This window comes from Odocoileus virginianus, chromosome X, assembly GCF_023699985.2.
Source record: "Odocoileus virginianus isolate 20LAN1187 ecotype Illinois chromosome X, Ovbor_1.2, whole genome shotgun sequence".
Lineage (NCBI taxonomy): Eukaryota > Metazoa > Chordata > Mammalia > Artiodactyla > Cervidae > Odocoileus > Odocoileus virginianus.
In genome coordinates, this window is record NC_069708.1 from 3,077,506 (window position 1) to 3,097,350 (window position 19,845).

A 19,845-nucleotide genomic window follows, 5' to 3' on the forward strand; every position below is an offset into this window, starting at 1 on the left:
ATAGAGCCACCTTGGAAGTCACTGGATAGTTACCATGACGAAAAAACAAGGAACCTGAGACTCAGAGAGGTTATAAAACCAGCAGGTGGAGAAGCAGGCTGGGCTGCGTGTACCTGGGGGGTGGGGTGGGGAGGAGAGGCCTGGATTCCAGGGTTGCCACTTTGCTAAGGTGTTTCACAAGCTACTTCTCTGGGCCTCAAATCCCTCATCTATAAACTGGGGAGAATGAGAATATCTCCCTACAGGATCCTGCAGTTCTCATCTTTGGTGAGGGGCTCATTTCACTGAGTGCCCTGACTTCAAGGTCCATCCCTGTTAGCACACCACAGGAAGGTCGTGGCTTTTTATAAAGGGTTTCACTGCACGTAACCTACACTGAAGTGGCCTATGAAATATTAGAAACATCCCTCAGAAGAGAATGCACTTTCATATGTTTGTTTAGTTGAAAAGGTTTTAGCGGTGTATGAAATTCAATTTTTACATTTTTTTTTGGGGGGGGGAGCTAAAACTACAAAAAAAATTTAAAAAGATATCTACCCACAGCAATTCTGGTCACCACCATAGATGCACTCAAAACATCTCCAACCGAAATCAACGATCACCTCCATGCCCCCAAAATTTTCAAGCCTATCACCAGCGTCTCTTTCTGACAGTCACCCACCTCCTCCCTGAAATGCTCTTCCCTGGCTCCCACAACACGTCGTGTTCCTGCCTTTCTCCTTCTGTGGTGCCTCCTCCAGGCCATTCCACACTGGGGATCCAAAGACAGGAGGAACCCTATGCCCACTTTTCTTTCTACTCTCTCCTCTCCCCAAGTAATCCCATCTACATCCATGGCTAAAGTTATCTCAATTCACCAAATGATCCCCAAATTTATATCCTGCCACCTCAAAACGAACATGTCCAATATCAGACTGCTCATCTTTCCCTCCCCTGGGCCCAAACACAGGCATCTCCCAACACTCCTCACCTCAGTGAAAGGCTTGCCATCCATCAGCCTGCACAACTCAGTAGGTCAGGAGTTCTCCTGAAGTTCACCTAGGTATTTTTCCCATCCTAAGCTCAATATCCAGAATGCTGCCAGGTTTTACTGATTCTTCTTCTCTTAACACATCATGGCATCTTCTACCTGTCTTGGGTGCCATCACACCAGCCAAGTTACCACCATCACTTGCCTGGAATATCTTAATAAGAGCCAACTAGTTTCGCTCATTCACTCAGACTCTTCCAACTCACTCAGCTAGAGTGATCATCACAAAATGTAAACAGGAGTCAATCCCTCCATCCCACAAAGGACCTGCTAACTTGTTCAACATGGCCAGCTAGGCCTGCACAGTGTGGCCCCTGTCCTCCTCTCCAACCTCACCTCCCATCACTCCCCTCTACACTCTGCCCAGCTCCAGCAGCCTTCCTGACGACATAATGCTTCCACCCACCACGGGACCTCTGCACAAGTCATCCCTCACCCTAGAATGCCGACCCTTCTAACCCTTTAGCTTAACTCCTGCACACACATTTCCAACCTCAGCTTGAGTGTCACAAGCTCAGGAAACCTCAGATTCTTCAGTCTGGGTGCTTTGATTCTTCAGAGGACCTTTGCTATCAGCATTCAAAAATTCCTGTTCCATGCCTTAGCACTTATTTTCTCCTGGGTCAGCATGATTATTCACTGGACAATGTGCTTACTGGCTCTCTGCTACTAGAATAAAATCCCATAAGGATAAGGCCATTGAACTCTCAGATTTACCACTGTGTCCCCAACACACGAGTACCAGGCCCAACTGGGTGGGGGTTTGGCGGCTTCCTCCGCATTTGTGACAGGCTTCCCGAGGTAACGTGCTTTGAGACTGGAGTACGCAGCAGCAGATGCTGTCAACTAGCACCCTCTGACACGTGAGGACAGAGGCTCACAGGCATGGACTTACTCAAAGTCAAACAAAGAAAACACACAGTGAGTAAGCTTGGCGCCCATGTTTCCAGTCCAGGCTTCCTTCAGTGGACATTCAGGCTTTCTCACGTGGTGTCTGCATCTACGGCAGATCCTTTCTCTTGTTTACTACTACAGAATCACGAGTTCGGCCTCCCAAGCTCTAGCTCTAGTTTTACTGGAATCATTACCTAAGGCTTTCGCCTCAAGCCTGCAGGTCACAAGCAATGTCATTTGTCTCCATTTCCCTCTGTGGGACACACTCAGCAAATGTTACTTGAAGAATTTCTGGCTATGAGGCAAGAATCAGTAATTGAATTAAAGATATTCACCTGCTCTAAGCCAATCTTCTGAAAACAAGTAGTTTTTTCCTGCCCTGTCAGGACACCATTAAAGAAGAAATTCAGACTTTTCGTTTGATTCAACCATTGCATCGTGCTACACAGTTCAACTTGAATAGACTATACACCCTACCCTATTGGCGGGTGCACAGAAATATCACATGTGGCCTTAAGAACAATGCACATTATTAATAGACCATGAGCTTATTCCTTTCCCCAAGTGCGCCCTCCTCAAGCCTCCTCCTCCCTGCCTGTGGAAGGCACAGTCTCCTCCTGCACAGGACTGAAAATATAGTCTGTGGCTAAGTTAGCAGGGGCGAAAAGCCCCTGAAACAAATATAGCCAAGTGTCTAACACTCCAAATTATGACAGAAACTTAATATCTCTGCTCCACTCCCATCCCCACTCAACTTTTAGCCCTAAGGCAAAACTCTCACCACTAGCCTCAAAAGAGCCAATCTTCTGTTAAATGTAAAACAACAAAGTCAATAAAAACAGGTAATAGAAAAACTAAACCCAAACCTGCAAATAACAATTAGTAATTCCAAACACCAGGCATAAATCATTTCTGGAAATCACTCATGCTTTATTGTTCTTTTCAAAATTCACATAGAGATTCACTTCAGTTACACTCTAGTTCATTTTGCTTTTTTAAAAGAGGGAGGGAACTCTCAAAGAAAAAACTGAAATTCTGAGAATCTAATACATTCAAGTTTAAAGGGGACACCAGCCAACTGAGCCACAAAAATTCGTAACAAAAAGGAAACAAGGACAGCTGTACAACCCGACACTGGCACTACATTTCAAAGTAGGTACAAAATCTCTAAAGCGATGACTACAGGGCTCAGGAATCTCTGGCTTAAAATCACACAGCTTCTTACCACATACACACATACAGAAAGCCGCTCTTCTCCCCGCCTTCCAAAACTCCCACAACTTACCAAACTCGGCTCAGTGTAATTTCACACCGTATTTATGATATGGCAAATTGACACAGGCTCACGCTTGCCTACTGAAGTGATGAAATGCCAACAGAAGGCACTAAGTCTAGTAGTCTGCCCTAAGTTAACCAGTCCTGAGCCATAATAAATCCAACTGGCTTGTTTTGCTTTTAAATGTAAGATGGATGTATCTTTGAAGGGTCTAACTGTACTGCTGAGAAGAGTGTACATAGGCCACCAGACAGCACGGGCTGTCAAAAGCAGGTTCTTCCAATTAACAAGAAGTGTCCCCAGCATGGCTGAAGCCAGGAGATGGTGTGGTGACATCTTATACACCATCAAATTCAAACACTGGAGTGGCTGATCCATTTGGGGGTTGGGGAAATCTGCAAGGTTGTGGAGTGTGACCACATCGCCCATAAATCTACTACCTGGGCAGATGAGGAAAGGAAAAGCTGGAGGAAAGATTAGTATTTTGGGTTCACAGTAATCCTTTCTCTGGGCTTCCCAGGTGATTCAGTGGTAAAGAATCCACCTGCAAAGCAGGAGACACAAGTTTGATCCCTGGGTCAGGAAGATCCCCTGGAGAAGAAAATGGCAACCCACTCCAGTATTCTTGCCTGGAGAATCCCATGGATAGACGAGCCTGGCAGGCTATCTGTAACCCATAGGCTTACAAAGAGTCAGACACAACTCGGTGACTAAAATAACAACAATCCTTTCTCTATAATCCATTTGTATCTGCAATTTGTGGAAGAGGAGGGGGGGAAGGATGTGAGAGAAAAAAGAAAGCAAAGTTATATATTTTCCCCTTTCCTTAGGAGTAGCATTATCCAGGAAATTATCTAGGCAGGCTGACTGTGGAACCAGACAATTAAACTTACACCAGTTTCTATGCCACTGGTGAATAGTGGTTAATAACTTCACACTTTTCTTTTTGTGTCTTAACAAGGAGGGAATGGCACTTTTGAAATCATTACTGCTCTGTCATCTTGGTTCACTGCCAAAGCAAGGAGCTGCAGAACACCTGTCAAATAACACGCGGCTCATAAAAAAGAAACAAACACCAAAACAGGTTTATAGAAAATGTTCACGTAAGTAGAAAGAGGAATGAGTTTGGGTTAACAGGAAGTCACTCACTGTGGTGGAGGGTGGGGAAGAAAGGAATATTTCCAGGCCTCAGTTTCTGTGATTCAAGTCAGAGTAATGAGACTCAACCTGCCTGAGCAGAGATCAGCGGTGCCAACACAAGGTTAGTCTGATAGTAATATTTATCTCCTCATCCTCAGCCACCTCCCTGTGGTTTCAGTAATTAAATGGGCAAAATGTCGAAGTAAAAATACCACCCCTGTCTTCTCAAATGAAAGTGGCTCAGTCCAAATGTATAAAGAATTCTTTTTTTTGTTCTGAGTATCCAGGCCATTCTTATCAAATTAGGCTTAAAAATCAAGATCCTTGATTCATCTCTTCCACATCCAGCCATCTATAACTGCAGAAACTTCTAAGCCAGCATGAACCCAGGGTCACAGCAAACTAGCATCCACTGTGTGGGGCACAGGGCTGGGTGCTGGGGGAACACCAAAACACAGACACAGTGATTCCCAAAAAAGCAAACACAAGGGGAGACTGGAGACTATGGCAACAATCTGAGGCTGCAGTTTTTTTTTTTTTTCTTTTTTGGTCAATTAAGAGAAAAATTTTTAAGTATCCTCACTAGTTTTTACAGGCCCATCCTGAAATCTAGTGGCAAAACTTCCAACGTGTGGGTTTTTAAAAAGGCCCTAAGGCTTTCCTTGTGACTCACTTGTAGAGAATCGCCTGCCAATGAAGGAGATGTAGGTTCAGTCCCTGGGTTGGGAAGATCTCACATGCTGAGGAGCAACTAAGCCTGTGCACCACAACTATTGGGCCTGTGCTCTAGGGCCCGGGAGCCAAAACTACTGAACCCATACACTGCAACTACTGAAGCCTGCATGCTCTAGAGCCCATACACTGAACAAGAGAAGCCACTACAATGAGGAGCCCACACACTGCAACTAGCGAGAAGCTCCTGCTCATCGCAACTACAGAAAAGCTCCTGCACAGCCAAAATAAAATTTAAAAAAACCTTTAAAAAAAAAAAAAAGGCCCTAATTTTGATTGGGAATAAGGAAATTTCACCTTCCTTAATGAAATAAATCCTGACACTTTTAAGGTTAGAACTGAGAAGACTGTGAAGAGGGAAAAGGCCAATCCACACAGCCCCGGGACCACCTGTCTGCTGCTGACACCGAAGGGTACACTGTGTGGGGAGCAGTGGGAGGTCTTCTTGACAAAGACCCAGGCCAGTTCACAGGCAGGACTTGACTTTGGCTCCCTCTTCCTAGCTGCCTCTAACATCGACGGCCTGTGTCCTCCTAAACCCATACCCTTGCAACGTTCAAAACCCAAGAGCACACAAAGCCACATGTTCAGGCATCTTGGAGGTGATAGGTTCCAACCATTGAGAGAAGGGTAAGATTCTTCTCAATTTATTTTTAAAAGTCTAAAGTTTTAGCTACTTGAAAGAAATATTATGTGTTTCCAAATATATAAATGCAAACCAGGCCTAAATGTAACCCACTTGTCTCTTATAAATGCAATACTGCATTTATACAGAACAAATTATTCTATATATTTGAAATTCTTTGTCACTGTACTTCTCTCAAATTACTGAATGTTTAATTTATCATAATTGGAATTGGCCTTACATGGGGGTATGTCCTCTTCTTAGCTGTATATTTACCAACAATACTTTCACCAGTTTCTGAAAGGATACAGACAAATGGACAAGCAAAAATAGATGTTATTTAGTAAAAGTTCATCAATATAAATAATCTGCAGTTAGGATGCCTCTTGCTTGACTGAAAACAGGTGTTTCTATAGAAGTTAAAATTATATAAAAAGAACCTTAGCTCTAAAATTACCATTAAAAAAAAAATAAATAATAAAATTACCATTAATTTGTACTATGAAGAGTTTCAACTCATTCCAACTGAATTACCACCAATTCTGAATTAGTAGATGTGAATTAACAAGGTAGAACAGTATGAAGAACTGCAAAGAATTTAGAACCCAAACATCCCTGAATTACAACAATAAAAAGGGAATTAAAAGTTTTTCCGGCTTAGAATTGTACAGTGTAAACAACTTCAAAGTGGTAAGTGACCTGTGATCACTGAAAAAGGGATATTACTTTTCTTAACATTAAATATATTCTGCCAAAATATATTAAACCTTCATTTTCAGCCTTAAGAGAAATTATCTTCTTATACTAAAAAAAATCAAAATGTTAGTAGGTCAGCTGAAGTTAAAAGTTAGTCTTAATGGTGGCTATTAAAATTCTGGAGACAGAATTAGAACTCTTCCCTCCTACCACCCACACAGTTTCCACCAGTCTGGTCTGGCAAGAAAATTCTTCATACTGCCATGTGACAAAAACATATATTTTTAAGACTAAAGTGTCCTCTCAACATATAGTAGAGGGCAGAAATGAAATACAAGACTCAGCAGTTCTTTAGTATTTCTGCATCACAGTGTCCTGTGAGACTCTCATAAATGCTATGCACCCTTTCCCCCTGAAAAGCACACATATGCAGGCACACAAAATGTTACATACAACTTGAGAGGAGTCACAGACATTCCTTCTGCTTCTATGAAAAGTTCTCATATGACAATATAAACAAGTGAAACCTCAAAATCCAGGTTTTATAGATGTCCAAAAGATTATTTTCCTTCCTTCTTACTACTTGTAGTGTACTTTCCTCCACTTTAACCTACTACGACTGCTACTGTTAGAAATGAGAGTGACTTTTCTATTGAGTTGGCCAAAAAATTCATTCATAGAAAAACCCAAACAAACTTTCAGCATTACACATGACTCTCCTTTATTAATAGATCAGAGGTCCACAAACTTTTTCTGTAAAGGCCCAGAAAGTACATATTTTAGGCTTTGTAGGTCATTCAGTCTCTCTGGGCACTAATCAGTTCTGCCATTCTAACAGAGCACAACTGTAGCCATAACAAGTGGGTGTGGCTGTGGCCCAATAAAATTTTCTTTACACAAAATAGGCAGCAGACAGGAGTGAACCCATGATTTATAGGTTATCAATCCCTAGAAGAGAAGAACAGGTTCAATAACTCCACAGGAAGCAAAGAAGACAAATACAGTTAGACCTCTTCTGTACATGATCCCTAAAAATAATTCCATGAAGGATTTAACATCTAAACAAGAAAAGCCAAAGCCTGCAAATTTTAGAAGAAGATAAGACAGAATGTCTCTGTCATTGGAGGAGGGAAAGATCTCATAAGAAAAAACAAACAGTGTACAAGGGGGGAAAAATCAAATATGTGACAATAAGTTTTTACAAGTTCTGCACAAGAAAAAACAACAAATACAGTTAAAGAATAAATCACAGACTAAAAGGTATTTGTAACAAAAATGACCAAATAAGAATTAGCTTTTGACCTAAGAATACTTAGAGACATACAATTCAGTGAAACAAGACATACATGCACAAGCAAATCACACTGAAAAAAGAAAACTGGAGAGTTAAACACATGAAAGGATGCTCGCCTTAATATTGAGGAAACGTAAATTAAAATCACAATGAGATATCACTTCACACTCATGAGCCTGGCAATAATTTTAATTCTGATAATAACCAGTAGTAGCAATGATGTGGAACACTAAGGATTATGCAACAAGTATGTTTACAAGTACATAAGAAGTCTAAGATCCCTCAACAGAAAAATAACAAATTCAAAAAAGTAAAACTGAATAGCAAAATTATTCCCAACTATTTTTAAACTGGGCTTCCCTGGTGGTCAAGTGTAAAGAATCTGCTGGCCAATGTAGGAGATGGGGTTCAAGACTTGGGTGAGGAAGATCCCCTGGAGAAGGAAATGGCAATCCACTCCAGTATTCTTGTCTGGAAAATCCCATGGACAGAGGAGCCTGGGGGGCTATAGTCCATTTTTAAATTAACCTATAATTCTGTGACTGAAGAAGTCATATATAATAGCCCCATGGCCATAAATATGATGAATTTAACTTTTTGAAAGAATTAGCTTGCCATGAAAAATTAAATGACTGCTCCCACTAGTAAAATATCATATACTGCTTGTGGCCGTGCAAACTCTACTCCTAGTAATACCCTAGAGAAACTCTTGCACAGGTGGCACTGTCTACTATAGCACTATTTGCAGTAGCAAAGAATTAAATCTAAAAACATGGACAACTGGAAAATAAAAAATATCCTGTGCTATATTTATTCACTGAAATATTACACAATAAGTAACACAAATAAACCAAGTCTGAAACTGTATCAACATGGATCAGCTTAAAAACTGGTATACAGAATAGGTACTTTCTCCTACTGTTTTTGGCAAACTGCAAAAATACATGTATAGCATGACACATAAATGGTAAAAACTTATAGGGCACCACATATATAGGTACACATTATCTGTTGTGAAAACAAAAAACCCTGGGCAAAAAGGACACAACTAACCTGAGAGAGCAGGTACCTCAAAAGAAGAAAGAAGTGAGAGAGGGTACGGAGGAAAGGGTCTTCAGTTGTTTCTACAATATTTTATTGCATTTAGTTTGTTAAAACTAGGCTTTTTAAAGAAAAGAAATTGGAAACGTGAAATTTTTCCTTATTTGCAGATAAATCACAAAGTCTCCTTCAGCACTTAATTATAAGATTCTGCCTATTCACTCATTCTCTTTTGCCACTGACATCAACAAAGGCTACAGCCAGCCCTCCATCCCAGGGCCATTTTGAAGGGCTCTTGACAGGCACTAGCACATGGCCAAGAGACTCCCAGGAAGGCTTGCCCAGACTGCAGTGTTTTCCTGCAATGATTTGGACACCTTTTTCAAATGCCCAAATTTCAGCTCCAAACGCAACTAAAAGCTAGGCAGTCTACAACTGGTTGGCAAGCAGGCTGGCAAAGACTCATTTTAGCCTACTGGGTGAGAAAATGAAAACGCACGGGCTCTATACCCAAACATTAGAGCACACATTCACTTTAAAATGCAATCAGAAATCCAGACCAAAAATCATTTTCTCAAGGGCACAGAAATAACAGAGTGCAGAAATAAAACAATACCAACATCAATAAGTACTAATTATTCCATAAAGACAAATATTACCATTACACTAAGAATTATGCAATAAGCATGTTTATAAGTACAGAGTAAGTTAAAAAACCCTCAAAAAAAACCCCAACAAATTCAAAGAGGCAAAATTACACATCAAAGTCATTTCAATTCTCTTTAGATTAGCCTAATACTGTGACCAAGAGAGTTATGTATTGTAACCCCATGGCCACAAGTGTGAATTTTGCTCTTTGATAGAAGAATTAGCTTGCTATGATACATTAAATGATTGATCTTATCAACAAAACTTATTATTCAAAAACCATCATTATTTTAAACACTAAATACACTATTACAATCCTTTGGTCCTTTAACAGTTCCAAATTAATAAAAGTGAAAAATCTGGACAGATTTGTGTCACTAAATGGCCTTTACTATTGTTCACAATATAAAGCCTTAATTAATTAATGATCTCAGGGTGTCTATCGCCATCTAGTGAACAATCACTTCAATTACTACAACAGTCACTTGACGACCTAGTCTGTTTTCTTTGTGGTTTAAAATACACGTCCACTTAGTGCTATCAACTTACCCAGTATCTTTTTTATGTCTCTACAAATACACTGAGAACAAACACAAATATAGATGGTATTTATGTAGACTCACTTCTGAATATCTATCAACTAGCTTTCCGTATTACTTCTCTGGAAACACTGAGTTCATTATTTTTAAATAACCTGCACACTATGAGGTCCCTCATACAATTCCTTAACCATTAACTAATTCCTCTACCACCGAGCAATTAAAAATCACAGAAGAGTTTAAGTGTGAAAGATCACACCTGGGAAAAGACAATATTGATGTCCATTTGACATAACTATTAGCATTTTTATTATAAACCTGTTTTTAAAAGTACAATTAGTAATTACTCTGAGTACTCTAGCAGCCATAATACATTTGATTACAGAAATTATTAGGTCACCGGAGCCAAACCTGCATGATTCCAACAAACTGAGCACACACAAAATATAGACTTAAAAATAAAATGGGGGAGGGGGGCTTAAGGCCTCCCTAGACTGTGTATTAATCCATATTCAAACGCGAAATGTTACAATCTTTTCAGGTGACATACTACCAGGTTTCCTTCTTATTAATTTCTACTTGAACCTTAATCTAATTTATCCTACAAGGATTTTAAAAGCAATCAACTTCTAGGATTTTCAGGTTACTATATTACTGGGTCTACTCTTAGTACAAAAACAAGGTTGGTAAGTCACAGAAATATTCCAAAATTCAGCAAACTGACTCTCTTTTTTACACTTCATTCCTCCTACTTCTTCATAATCAAAAGATTCTTTAATTCACAAAGACCTAACATATGGAAAATAACAGTAAACCTAAAGACAGATTATCACATAAAATACTTCCATCCACCAGTGCTAATAATTATCACCAATACATTACAATCAATTTTATTATAGGAAATAATTTCTGTACGTGGCTTTGAATCTTCTCAAATAAGATTTCCAGGAAGCAACTGTGTAATTATTATTTCTCATTAACCTCACATTACTTTAAAGGCCCATTTCCCACAGTTGCTGTATTTTTTTATTTGTGGGAAAAAGCAAAGGGGAAAGAGACAAGGGGAAAGCAGAAACCAAGAATTTAAACCGCACATGATTATTTCTAGATTTCTCTAAAATTCTTTTTTTAGTGGGGAGAGTAGGGTTTTTTTAAACAAAATATTTAGTAAGATTTGTTACTGCTCCATTTTATATAACAGAAAAATAAAAATTGAGTTTCAATTCCCTATTAAAAATTGAGCTAAACAAAACTACTGCCCTTAAAGTACAATGGATTAGGGGAGTGGGGGAGATCATTGGACAAATTTGGGGCTTATCATTATCAACAGTGCCCTTTTAAGCTTGTGGATTTCTAAGCCAATGCAGAAAATGTAACAACAGGGATTTCCCAACAGCAAGAGGCACTCTCCAAGGGAGTAAATTGTCAACTATTGCCTCTCGTGAGAAACTTAAGAGTAACCTTGATCCAATCTCAATAGTCAACCCATGTATTATCACCCAGTTGGGGCATAGTGAGTGCATTTCCTAATACAAAAATAAGATGGTATTCTATCAGAAGCCACTGGATACATACACAGAAATAAAATTTAAATAATTTTAAAGTAAACTTAGCCTAAGAAAATGGAAGACATCCTTCCTTCATTTCAATAAGCCCCTAAAACACCTATATCCTCTCAAGGAAAAAAGGCTTGTGTCTTGAGATAAGTATTGAAAAAGGCGTTCTTCTATGAATAAGAGGTAGAATACAAAGCAGCAGTCAGGAAAGCCATCCTGAGACAGAGCAAGCACACAACCTTCATGCAGCAAGAGCTTTCAAGTCAGGAAGATCTGGATTCCCATTCAAATAAGTCAATTGTTACATTTCACCTCTGAGTTTATTAGCTTTCTTATCAGCAAAATGGGAACACTATTACCTCTATCAATTGATTCTTATGGGGTCTTACTAAAGAATGCATCTGAAAGTGTCTCACGTTATGCTGGTGTCCAATACATGTCTTGCCCTCCCTCACTGTGCCCTCAGGAGAGTCTTTGAGATTGGGATCCCAACAGAAGAGCAGCTCTTGACGTCCTGTTCATTTCATGCCAGAGAGATCGACACAGTCCAATACAGCAGTTCACTAGCCACATATGGATATTTGAGGTTAATTTTAATTACAATTATATAAAACTCAAACTCTACTTCCTCAGATGGCTGACAGTAGCCAGCGATCAAGCACTCACAAGGCACTTGTGGCCAGCAGCTACTACACTCAATAATGCAGATGGAGAACGTTTTCATCATCTCAAAGTGCTATTACGTATGTCTAGTCTAGATTCTTCACGACCCAGATAATCACGATGGTATGATCACGCACACTCACCTAGAGCCAGACATCCTGGAATGTGAAGTCAAGCGGGCCTCAGGAAGTATCACTATGAACAAAGCTAGTGCAGGTGATAGAATTTCAGTTGAGCTATTTCAAATCCTAAAAGATGAAGCTGGGAAAGTGCTGCACTCAATATGTCAGAAAATTTGGAAAACTCGGCAGTGGCCACAGAACTGGAAAAGGTCAGTTTTCATTCCAATCCCAAAAAAAGGCAATGCCAAAGAATGCTTAAACTACCGCACAATTGTACTCATCTCACATGCTAGTAAAGTAATGTTCAAAATTCTCCAAGCCAGGCTTCAGCAATACGTGAACTGTGAACTTCCAGATGTTCAAGCTGGTTTTAGAAAAGGCAGAGGAACCAGAGATCAAATTGCCAACATCCACTGGATCATCAAAACAGCAAGAAAGTTTCAGAAAAACATCTATTTCTGCTTTAATGACTATGCCAAAGCCTTGGACTGTGTGGATCACAATAAACTGTGGAAAATTCTGAAAGACATGGGAATACCAGACCACCTGACCTGCCTCTTGAGAAACCTGTATGCAGGTCAGGAAGCAACAGTCAGAACTGGATATGGAACAACAGACTGATTCCAAAAAGGAAAAGAAAGGAGTATATCAAGGCTGTATATTGTCATCCTGCTTTTTTAACTTATATGCAGAGTACATCATGAGAAACGCTGGGCTGGAAGAAGCACAAGCTGAATCAAGATTGCTGGGAGAATATCAATAACCTCAGATATGCAGATGACACCACCCTTATGGCAGAAAGTGAAGAGGAACTAAAGAGCCTCTTGATAAAAGTGAAAGAGGAGAGTGAAAAAGTTGGCTTAAAGCTCAACATTCAGAAAACTAAGATCATGGCATCTGGTCTCATCACTTCATGGCAAAAATAGATGGGGAAACAGTAGCTGACTTTATTTTGGGGGGGCTCCAAAATCACTGCAGATGGTGACTGCAGCCATGAGATTAAAAGATGCTTACTCCTTGGAAGGAAAGTTATGACCAGCCTAGATAGCATATGGAAAAGCAGAGACATTACTTTTCGAACAAAGGTCCATCTAGTCAAGGCTATGGTTTTTCCAGTGGTCATGTATGGATGTGAGAGTTGGACTACAAAGAAAGCTGAGTACAGAATAATTAATGTTTTTGAATTGTGGTGTTGGAGAAGACTCTTGAGAGTACCTTGAACTGTAAGGTGAGCCAACAAGTCCATCCTAAAGGAGATCAGTCCTGGGTGTTCATTGGAAAGACTGAAGCTGAAGCTGGAACTCCCAATACTTTGGCCACCTGATGCAAAGAGCTGACTCATCGGAAAAGACCCTGATGCTGGGAAAGATTGAGGGCAGGAGGAGAAGGGGACGACAGAGGATGAGATGCCTGGATGGCATCACATCACTGACACAGTGTACATGGGTTTGGGTAGACTCCGACAGTTCGTGATGGACAGGGAGGCCTGGCATGCTTCAGTTCATGGGGTCGCAAAGAGTCACACACGACTGAGCGACTGAACAGAACTGAACTGAATCTAGATTCTAAACAGGGGTCAGCTTTTTTTTTAAAGAGACAGTAAATATTTTAGGCTTTGCAGGTCATTCAAATTTCCATCTTGACTACTCAACTCTTCCACTGTACTACAAACGTATTTACAGATAATACTTCAATGAATGAGTATGACTATGTGCCAATAAAACTTTATTTATAAAAACAGATGGCCCATAAGCTGTAATGAGCCAACCTCTACTCTATAGCGAATTCCTACTCCAGGTCCCCAGCATGAGTATTCTGCCTATAACCACTACCTCCTTAAGACCAAGTAGTCTTAAATCCACTGACAGAAATCAGTATTTTACTAGAGCTAAATGGAATTTAATATCTAATGTAACTATTCTCTTACAAACTAAGGAGAATCCACACACATGGTCCTAAAGCAGATGAAGCTTTTAGTGTTTACAAAAGGATAGCACCTCCAATCTGTTTGGTATGTAGCCCATCTTTCTAAAACCAGTTACTCTAAATCTTTAATTCTGGTTCTGATAATGTTCATGCAATTAGGAATTTGTACATCCAGCTGCCTACTCAAAATGCCTACAGATATATTACAACCCTCAAAGGTAACATATCCAAGACAGAACTTCTCTCCCAGATTTCTCCTTCTTAATAAATGGTTTAGCTAGCTAACCAGCTAAAAGACAAAAATGGAGGCATCCTCCTTGACTTCTTCCCTTCCCTCACACTCCAACCTAATATATCCATAAGAAAACTAGCTTCCTTATGTCACAGGCCTCATTCATGTTACCTTCGAAAGAACCCTTCCTTGACCAAGCTAAGCCAGCCAGCCACCTTAACAGTGTTCAACCTACCATTCTGTTTTAATTATCTGCATAGCATTACTTCTATCATATTCTCTTATTTTTATATTTGCTTATTCACTTATTTAAAGTCTGATTTCCCAAATGACCTTCCCTCCACCCCAAGCCCTTTCCACACCCCCTGCCCTAGGTAGATATGAGCCTCACAATGCAGGGACTTTTTACATCTTGCTCAACACTCTATACCTGGTACCTCGAACAATCCCTGGCATACAGAAGATGCTCAATAATTACACACACACACAAAATGGATTAATGAATGAATCCTTAGTTAAAAGCATATCTCTCTCAAATTTGTCCTAAGAAAGGGATATTTGAAGCTGTATTACAAGGCAGTAAACTTTTTGGCTCTCCCACTCCATAATATGTATAGTTTAAAATACTTTCATTTCTATATGCCAATAAAATGGACAACTTGGAAGAAATGGACAAATTCTTAGAAAAGTATAACTTTCTAAAACTGAACCAGGAAGAAGTAGAAGATCTTAACAGACCCATCACAAGCACAGAAATCAAAACTGTAATCAGAAATCTTCCAGCAAACAAAAGCCCAGGACCAGATGGCTTCACACACTAATTCTACCAAAAATTTAGAAGAGCTAACACCTATCTTACTCAAACTCTTCCAGAAAATTGCAGAAGAAGGTAAACTTCCAAACTCATTCTATGAGACCACCATCACCCTAATTCCAAAACCAGACAAAGATGCCACAAAAAAGAAAACTACAGGCCAATATCACTGATGAACATAGATGCAAAAATCCTTAACAAAATTCTAGCAAACAGAATCCAACAACATATTAAAAAGATCATACATCATGACCAAGTGGGCTTTATCCCAGGAATGCAAGGATTCTTTAATATCTGGAAATCAATCAATGTAATACACCACATTAACAAATTGAAAGATAAAAACCATATGATTATCTCAATAGATGCAGAAAAAGCCTTTGACAAAATTCAACATCCATTTATGATTAAAACTCTCCAGAAAGCAGGAATAGAAGGAACATACCTCAACATAATAAAAGCTATATATGACAAACCCACAGCAAACATTATCCTCAATGGTGAAAAATCCAAAGCATTTCCCCTAAAATCAGGAACAAGACAAGGGTGCCCACTCTAACCACTACTATTCAACACAGTTTTGGAAGTGTTGGCCACAGCAATCAGAGCAGAAAAAGAAATAGAAGGAATCCAGGAAATAGAAGGAAAAGAAGAAGTAAAACTCTCACTGTTTGCAGATGACATGATCCTCTACATAGAAAATCCTAAAGGCTCTACCAGAAAATTACTAGAGCTAATCAATAAATATAGTAAATATAGTAAAGTTGCAGGATATAAAATTAACACACAGAAATCCCTTGGATTCCTATACATTAACAATGAGAAAAAAGAAAGAGAAATTAAGGAAACAATACCATTCACCATTGCAACAAAAAGAATAAAATACTTAGAGGAGTATATCTACCTAAAGAAACAAAAGACCTATAACATAGAAAACTATAAAACACTGATGAAAGAAATCAAAGAGGACACAAATAGATGGAGAAATATACTGGGTTCATAGATTGGAAAAATCAATATTGTGTAAATGAATATACTACCCAAAGCAATCTATAGATTCAATGCAATCCCTATCAAGCTACCAACGGTATTCTTCACAGAACTAGAACAAATAATTTCACAATTTGTATGGAAATACAAAAAAACCTCGAATAGCCAAAGCAATCTTGAGAAAGAAGAATGGAACTGGAGGAATCAACCTGCCTGACTTCAGACTATACTACAAAGCCACAGTCATCAAGACAGTATGGTACTGGCACAAAGACAGAAATATAGATCAATGGAACAAAATAGAAAGCCCAGAGATAAATCCACGAACCTATGGACACCTTATCTTTGACAAAGGAGGCAAGAATATACAATGGAATAAAGACAACCTCTTTAACAAGTGGTGCTGGGAAAACTGGTCAACCACCTGTAAAAGAATGAAACTAGAACACTTTCTAACACCATACACAAAAATAAACTCAAAATGGATTAAAGATCTTAATGTAAGACCAGAAACTATAAAACTCCTAGAGGAGAACATAGGCAAAACACTCTCCAACATAAATCACAGTAGGATCCTCTATGACCCACCTCCCAGAATATTGGAAATAAAAGCAAAAATAAACAAATGGGACCTAATGAAACTTAAAAGCTTTTGCACAACAAAGGAAACTATAATCAAGGTGAAAAGACAGCCTTCAAAATGGGAGAAAATAATAGCAAACGAAGCAACAGACAAAGGATTAATCTCAAAAATATACAAGCAACTCCTGCAGCTCAATTCCAGAAAAATAAATGACCCAATCAAAAAATGGGCCAAAGATCTAAACAGACATTTCTCCAAAGAAGACAAACAGATGGCTAACAAACACATGAAAAGATGCTCAACATCACTCATTATCAGAGAAATGCAAATCAAAACCACAATGAGGTACCATTACACACCAGTCAGAATGGCTGCTATCCAAAAGTCTACAAGCAATAAATGCTGGAGAAGGTGTGGAGAAAAGGGAACCCTCTTACACTGTTGGTGGGAATGCAAACTAGTACAGCCACTATGGAGAACAGTGTGGAGATTCCTTAAAAAACTGGAAACAGAACTGCCATATGACCCAGCAATCCCACTCCTGGGCATACACACCAAGGAAACCAGAACTGAAAGAGACACGTGTACCCCAATATTCATCGCAGCACTGTTTATAACAGCCAGGACATGGAAGCAACCTAGATGCCCATCAGCAGACGAATGGATAAGGAAGCTGTGGTACATATGCACAATGGAATATTACTCAGCCATTAAAAAAATACATTTTAATCAGTTCTAATGAGATGCATGAAACTGGAGTCCATTATACAGAGTGAAGTAAGCCATAAACACCAATACAGGATACTAATGCATATATATGGAATTTAGAAAGATGGTAACGATAACCCTATATGCAAGACAGAAAAAGAGACACAGATGTATAGAAGAGACTTTTGGAGTCTATGGAGAAGGTGAGGGTGGGATGATCTGAGAGAATAGCATCAAAACATGTATATTATCAAGTGTGAAACAGATTGCCAGTCCAGGCTGGATGCATAAGACAAGTGCTCGGAGCTGGTGCACTGGGATGACCCAGAGGGATGGGATGGGGAGGGAGGTGGGAGGGGGGTTCAGGATGGGGAACACATGTAAATCCATGGCTGATTCATGTCAATGTATGGTAAAAACCACTGCAATATTGTAAAGTAATTAGCGTCCAACTAATAAAAAAAATTAAAAAAATAAAATACTTTCATTTTAGATATGGCAATGTTATACCATTTACCTCCCTTCCTTTGTATGTCACCAAAGCAGCCAGGGGTTTGGCGTAAAATCTGCTGTAGGAGAATCCCAGGCAGCCATACATACTGTTTGCTGTGAGCTTCAAAGCCTTCTGTCGAATGTCATACTGCAGGCCACACAAGGACAAAAGACAGACAACAATATTTGCAGATGCATAAGCATTACATTAGATGTTTTCTAACTACCAATAAGAAACCCTCAAAATCCTTGGAGAAAAGAACTCTGAATACAGTCAACCCATCCTCCCAGAGCCACGTTTCCCCGACCTCCTAGAAGCAAATAAACACAGATTCCAAAGCTCCCAGAAGGTCAGAAGGTACTTGCTCAGATACATCTTTGCAGACAGAGGTGCCTTGTATTTTGAGGCATCAAATGTTTCTGAATGGTTTCCTACCCACCAACTTAAAGTAAACACATACATCTGTCCACAGCATCATGTTTAAATCACTCCTAGATAATCAAATTTTCAAAGGTGAGACTATCACTCAGAGGTTGCTGAGTGGAAAGATATACCTGAAGATAAAGGTCTGGATTTAAATCTTGCTGTTTCATTAGCTGTTTCACGTGTCTTCTCCGCTCTACCAGTTTTCGGATCTCTCTGGGCAAAATGCCCATTTCCAAGCTTGGATCTGGCAGCTCGGGGATCTGCTCTTGTTCTCCATCCTGATGAACACAAGACAAAAACTTCAGATAAATCAAACTTTTGTGAAATGAATTCCCAAAATCATACCTTGTGGGAACTTAACCCCACATTTTGTAAAGCTAGTTTCTTGTCTAAGTATAAAGGTCAACAATGCTGAGAGGGCTGCAAAGCAGGTCAACGCTGCCCTCTTTTCAGTCAGTTCTCTCAGCCTATCATTCCAGTACCTTCCCGATCTAGTTCTTGACAAAATGTAGGCATCGTTTAAAGGGATGAATTTTTACACATGCTCCTTTTCCCCCTTCAACAAAGATTGGGGAGCAACATGTTTGGGGGTATTGTTTTTAAAATAAAGCCATTAAATTACTATTTTTAAGACCAGTGCACTACCAAACAAAATGCTACAAAACTGTTAAACTATGGGAAATCACAGCAATTACTTTAGGTATTTTAGACTGAAAAATAAAAACCTACTAAATACTAAATCAACAAATCTATTTTAGGAATCTGGAGCCCATATTTAAATAGGCCACGACATTTCTAAAAATTAACACATATATATTCCTTAGTATTTATGCAGTACCTTTTATCTATCAATTGCTTTGCAATTGGTACAATAGCAACATTTTAAGAAAGCAACCAGCAGTCTTCCATTAAAATTTACAGGAAGAAAAGGCAAGGGAAGCATCAGACCATTTTTCTCAAGGCTCCATTAATTCTATTGAATATTAACAAGATACAAAGAAAAACCAGGCACATTTGCCCTTTCAAAGGTTCAAAATTAAAAATAAACCTCTTGGCTTAAAGTATGTCAAGTCAATGCCATTTGATAACCCAGTTTTTACAAAGTATCTGATTTTATAAAGATCAATAACTTCAAATGAACGATCTCACAATAGTAACAGGGACCTATTGTTTTCCAATAGAGCAGATGATGACAGCAAACCTATTAAGAGATCTTGGTACACATTCCAATTTATTTACAGCAACCATGGAGGTCCAACAGAAAGTAAACTGAAAGGATCTGAAGTCAGGCAAGTTACAATCCATGCCTGGCTCTGCCAGCACGAGCTGTGTGGCGCTAGCTGTTCTGAAGACCAAATACAGTATTGCCCAGGAAAATGATACAGAACCCATAAACTGCTACGTGTATAGTATTTCT

At 39.3% G+C, this 19,845-nt stretch overlaps 1 protein-coding gene across 5 annotated transcripts in view; it reads right to left on the reverse strand.

Annotated features, from left to right (window-relative positions):
• The window catches only part of POLA1 (DNA polymerase alpha 1, catalytic subunit), a 300,499-nt gene that overhangs the window by 227,466 nt on the left and 53,188 nt on the right, over positions 1–19,845 (reverse strand). For all 5 annotated transcript variants that reach the window (XR_011485784.1, XM_070462009.1, XM_070462007.1 and 2 more), the window contains 2 exons: positions 18,557–18,706; positions 18,027–18,149 (listed from right to left, as the gene is read on the reverse strand). Coding sequence is in view for 4 of the 5 variants with exons in the window: in XM_070462009.1 (XP_070318110.1) it covers positions 18,027–18,149; positions 18,557–18,706 (273 nt within the window). In the remaining variant the exon portion in view is untranslated. The remainder of the gene's footprint in view (positions 1–18,026; positions 18,150–18,556; positions 18,707–19,845) is intronic.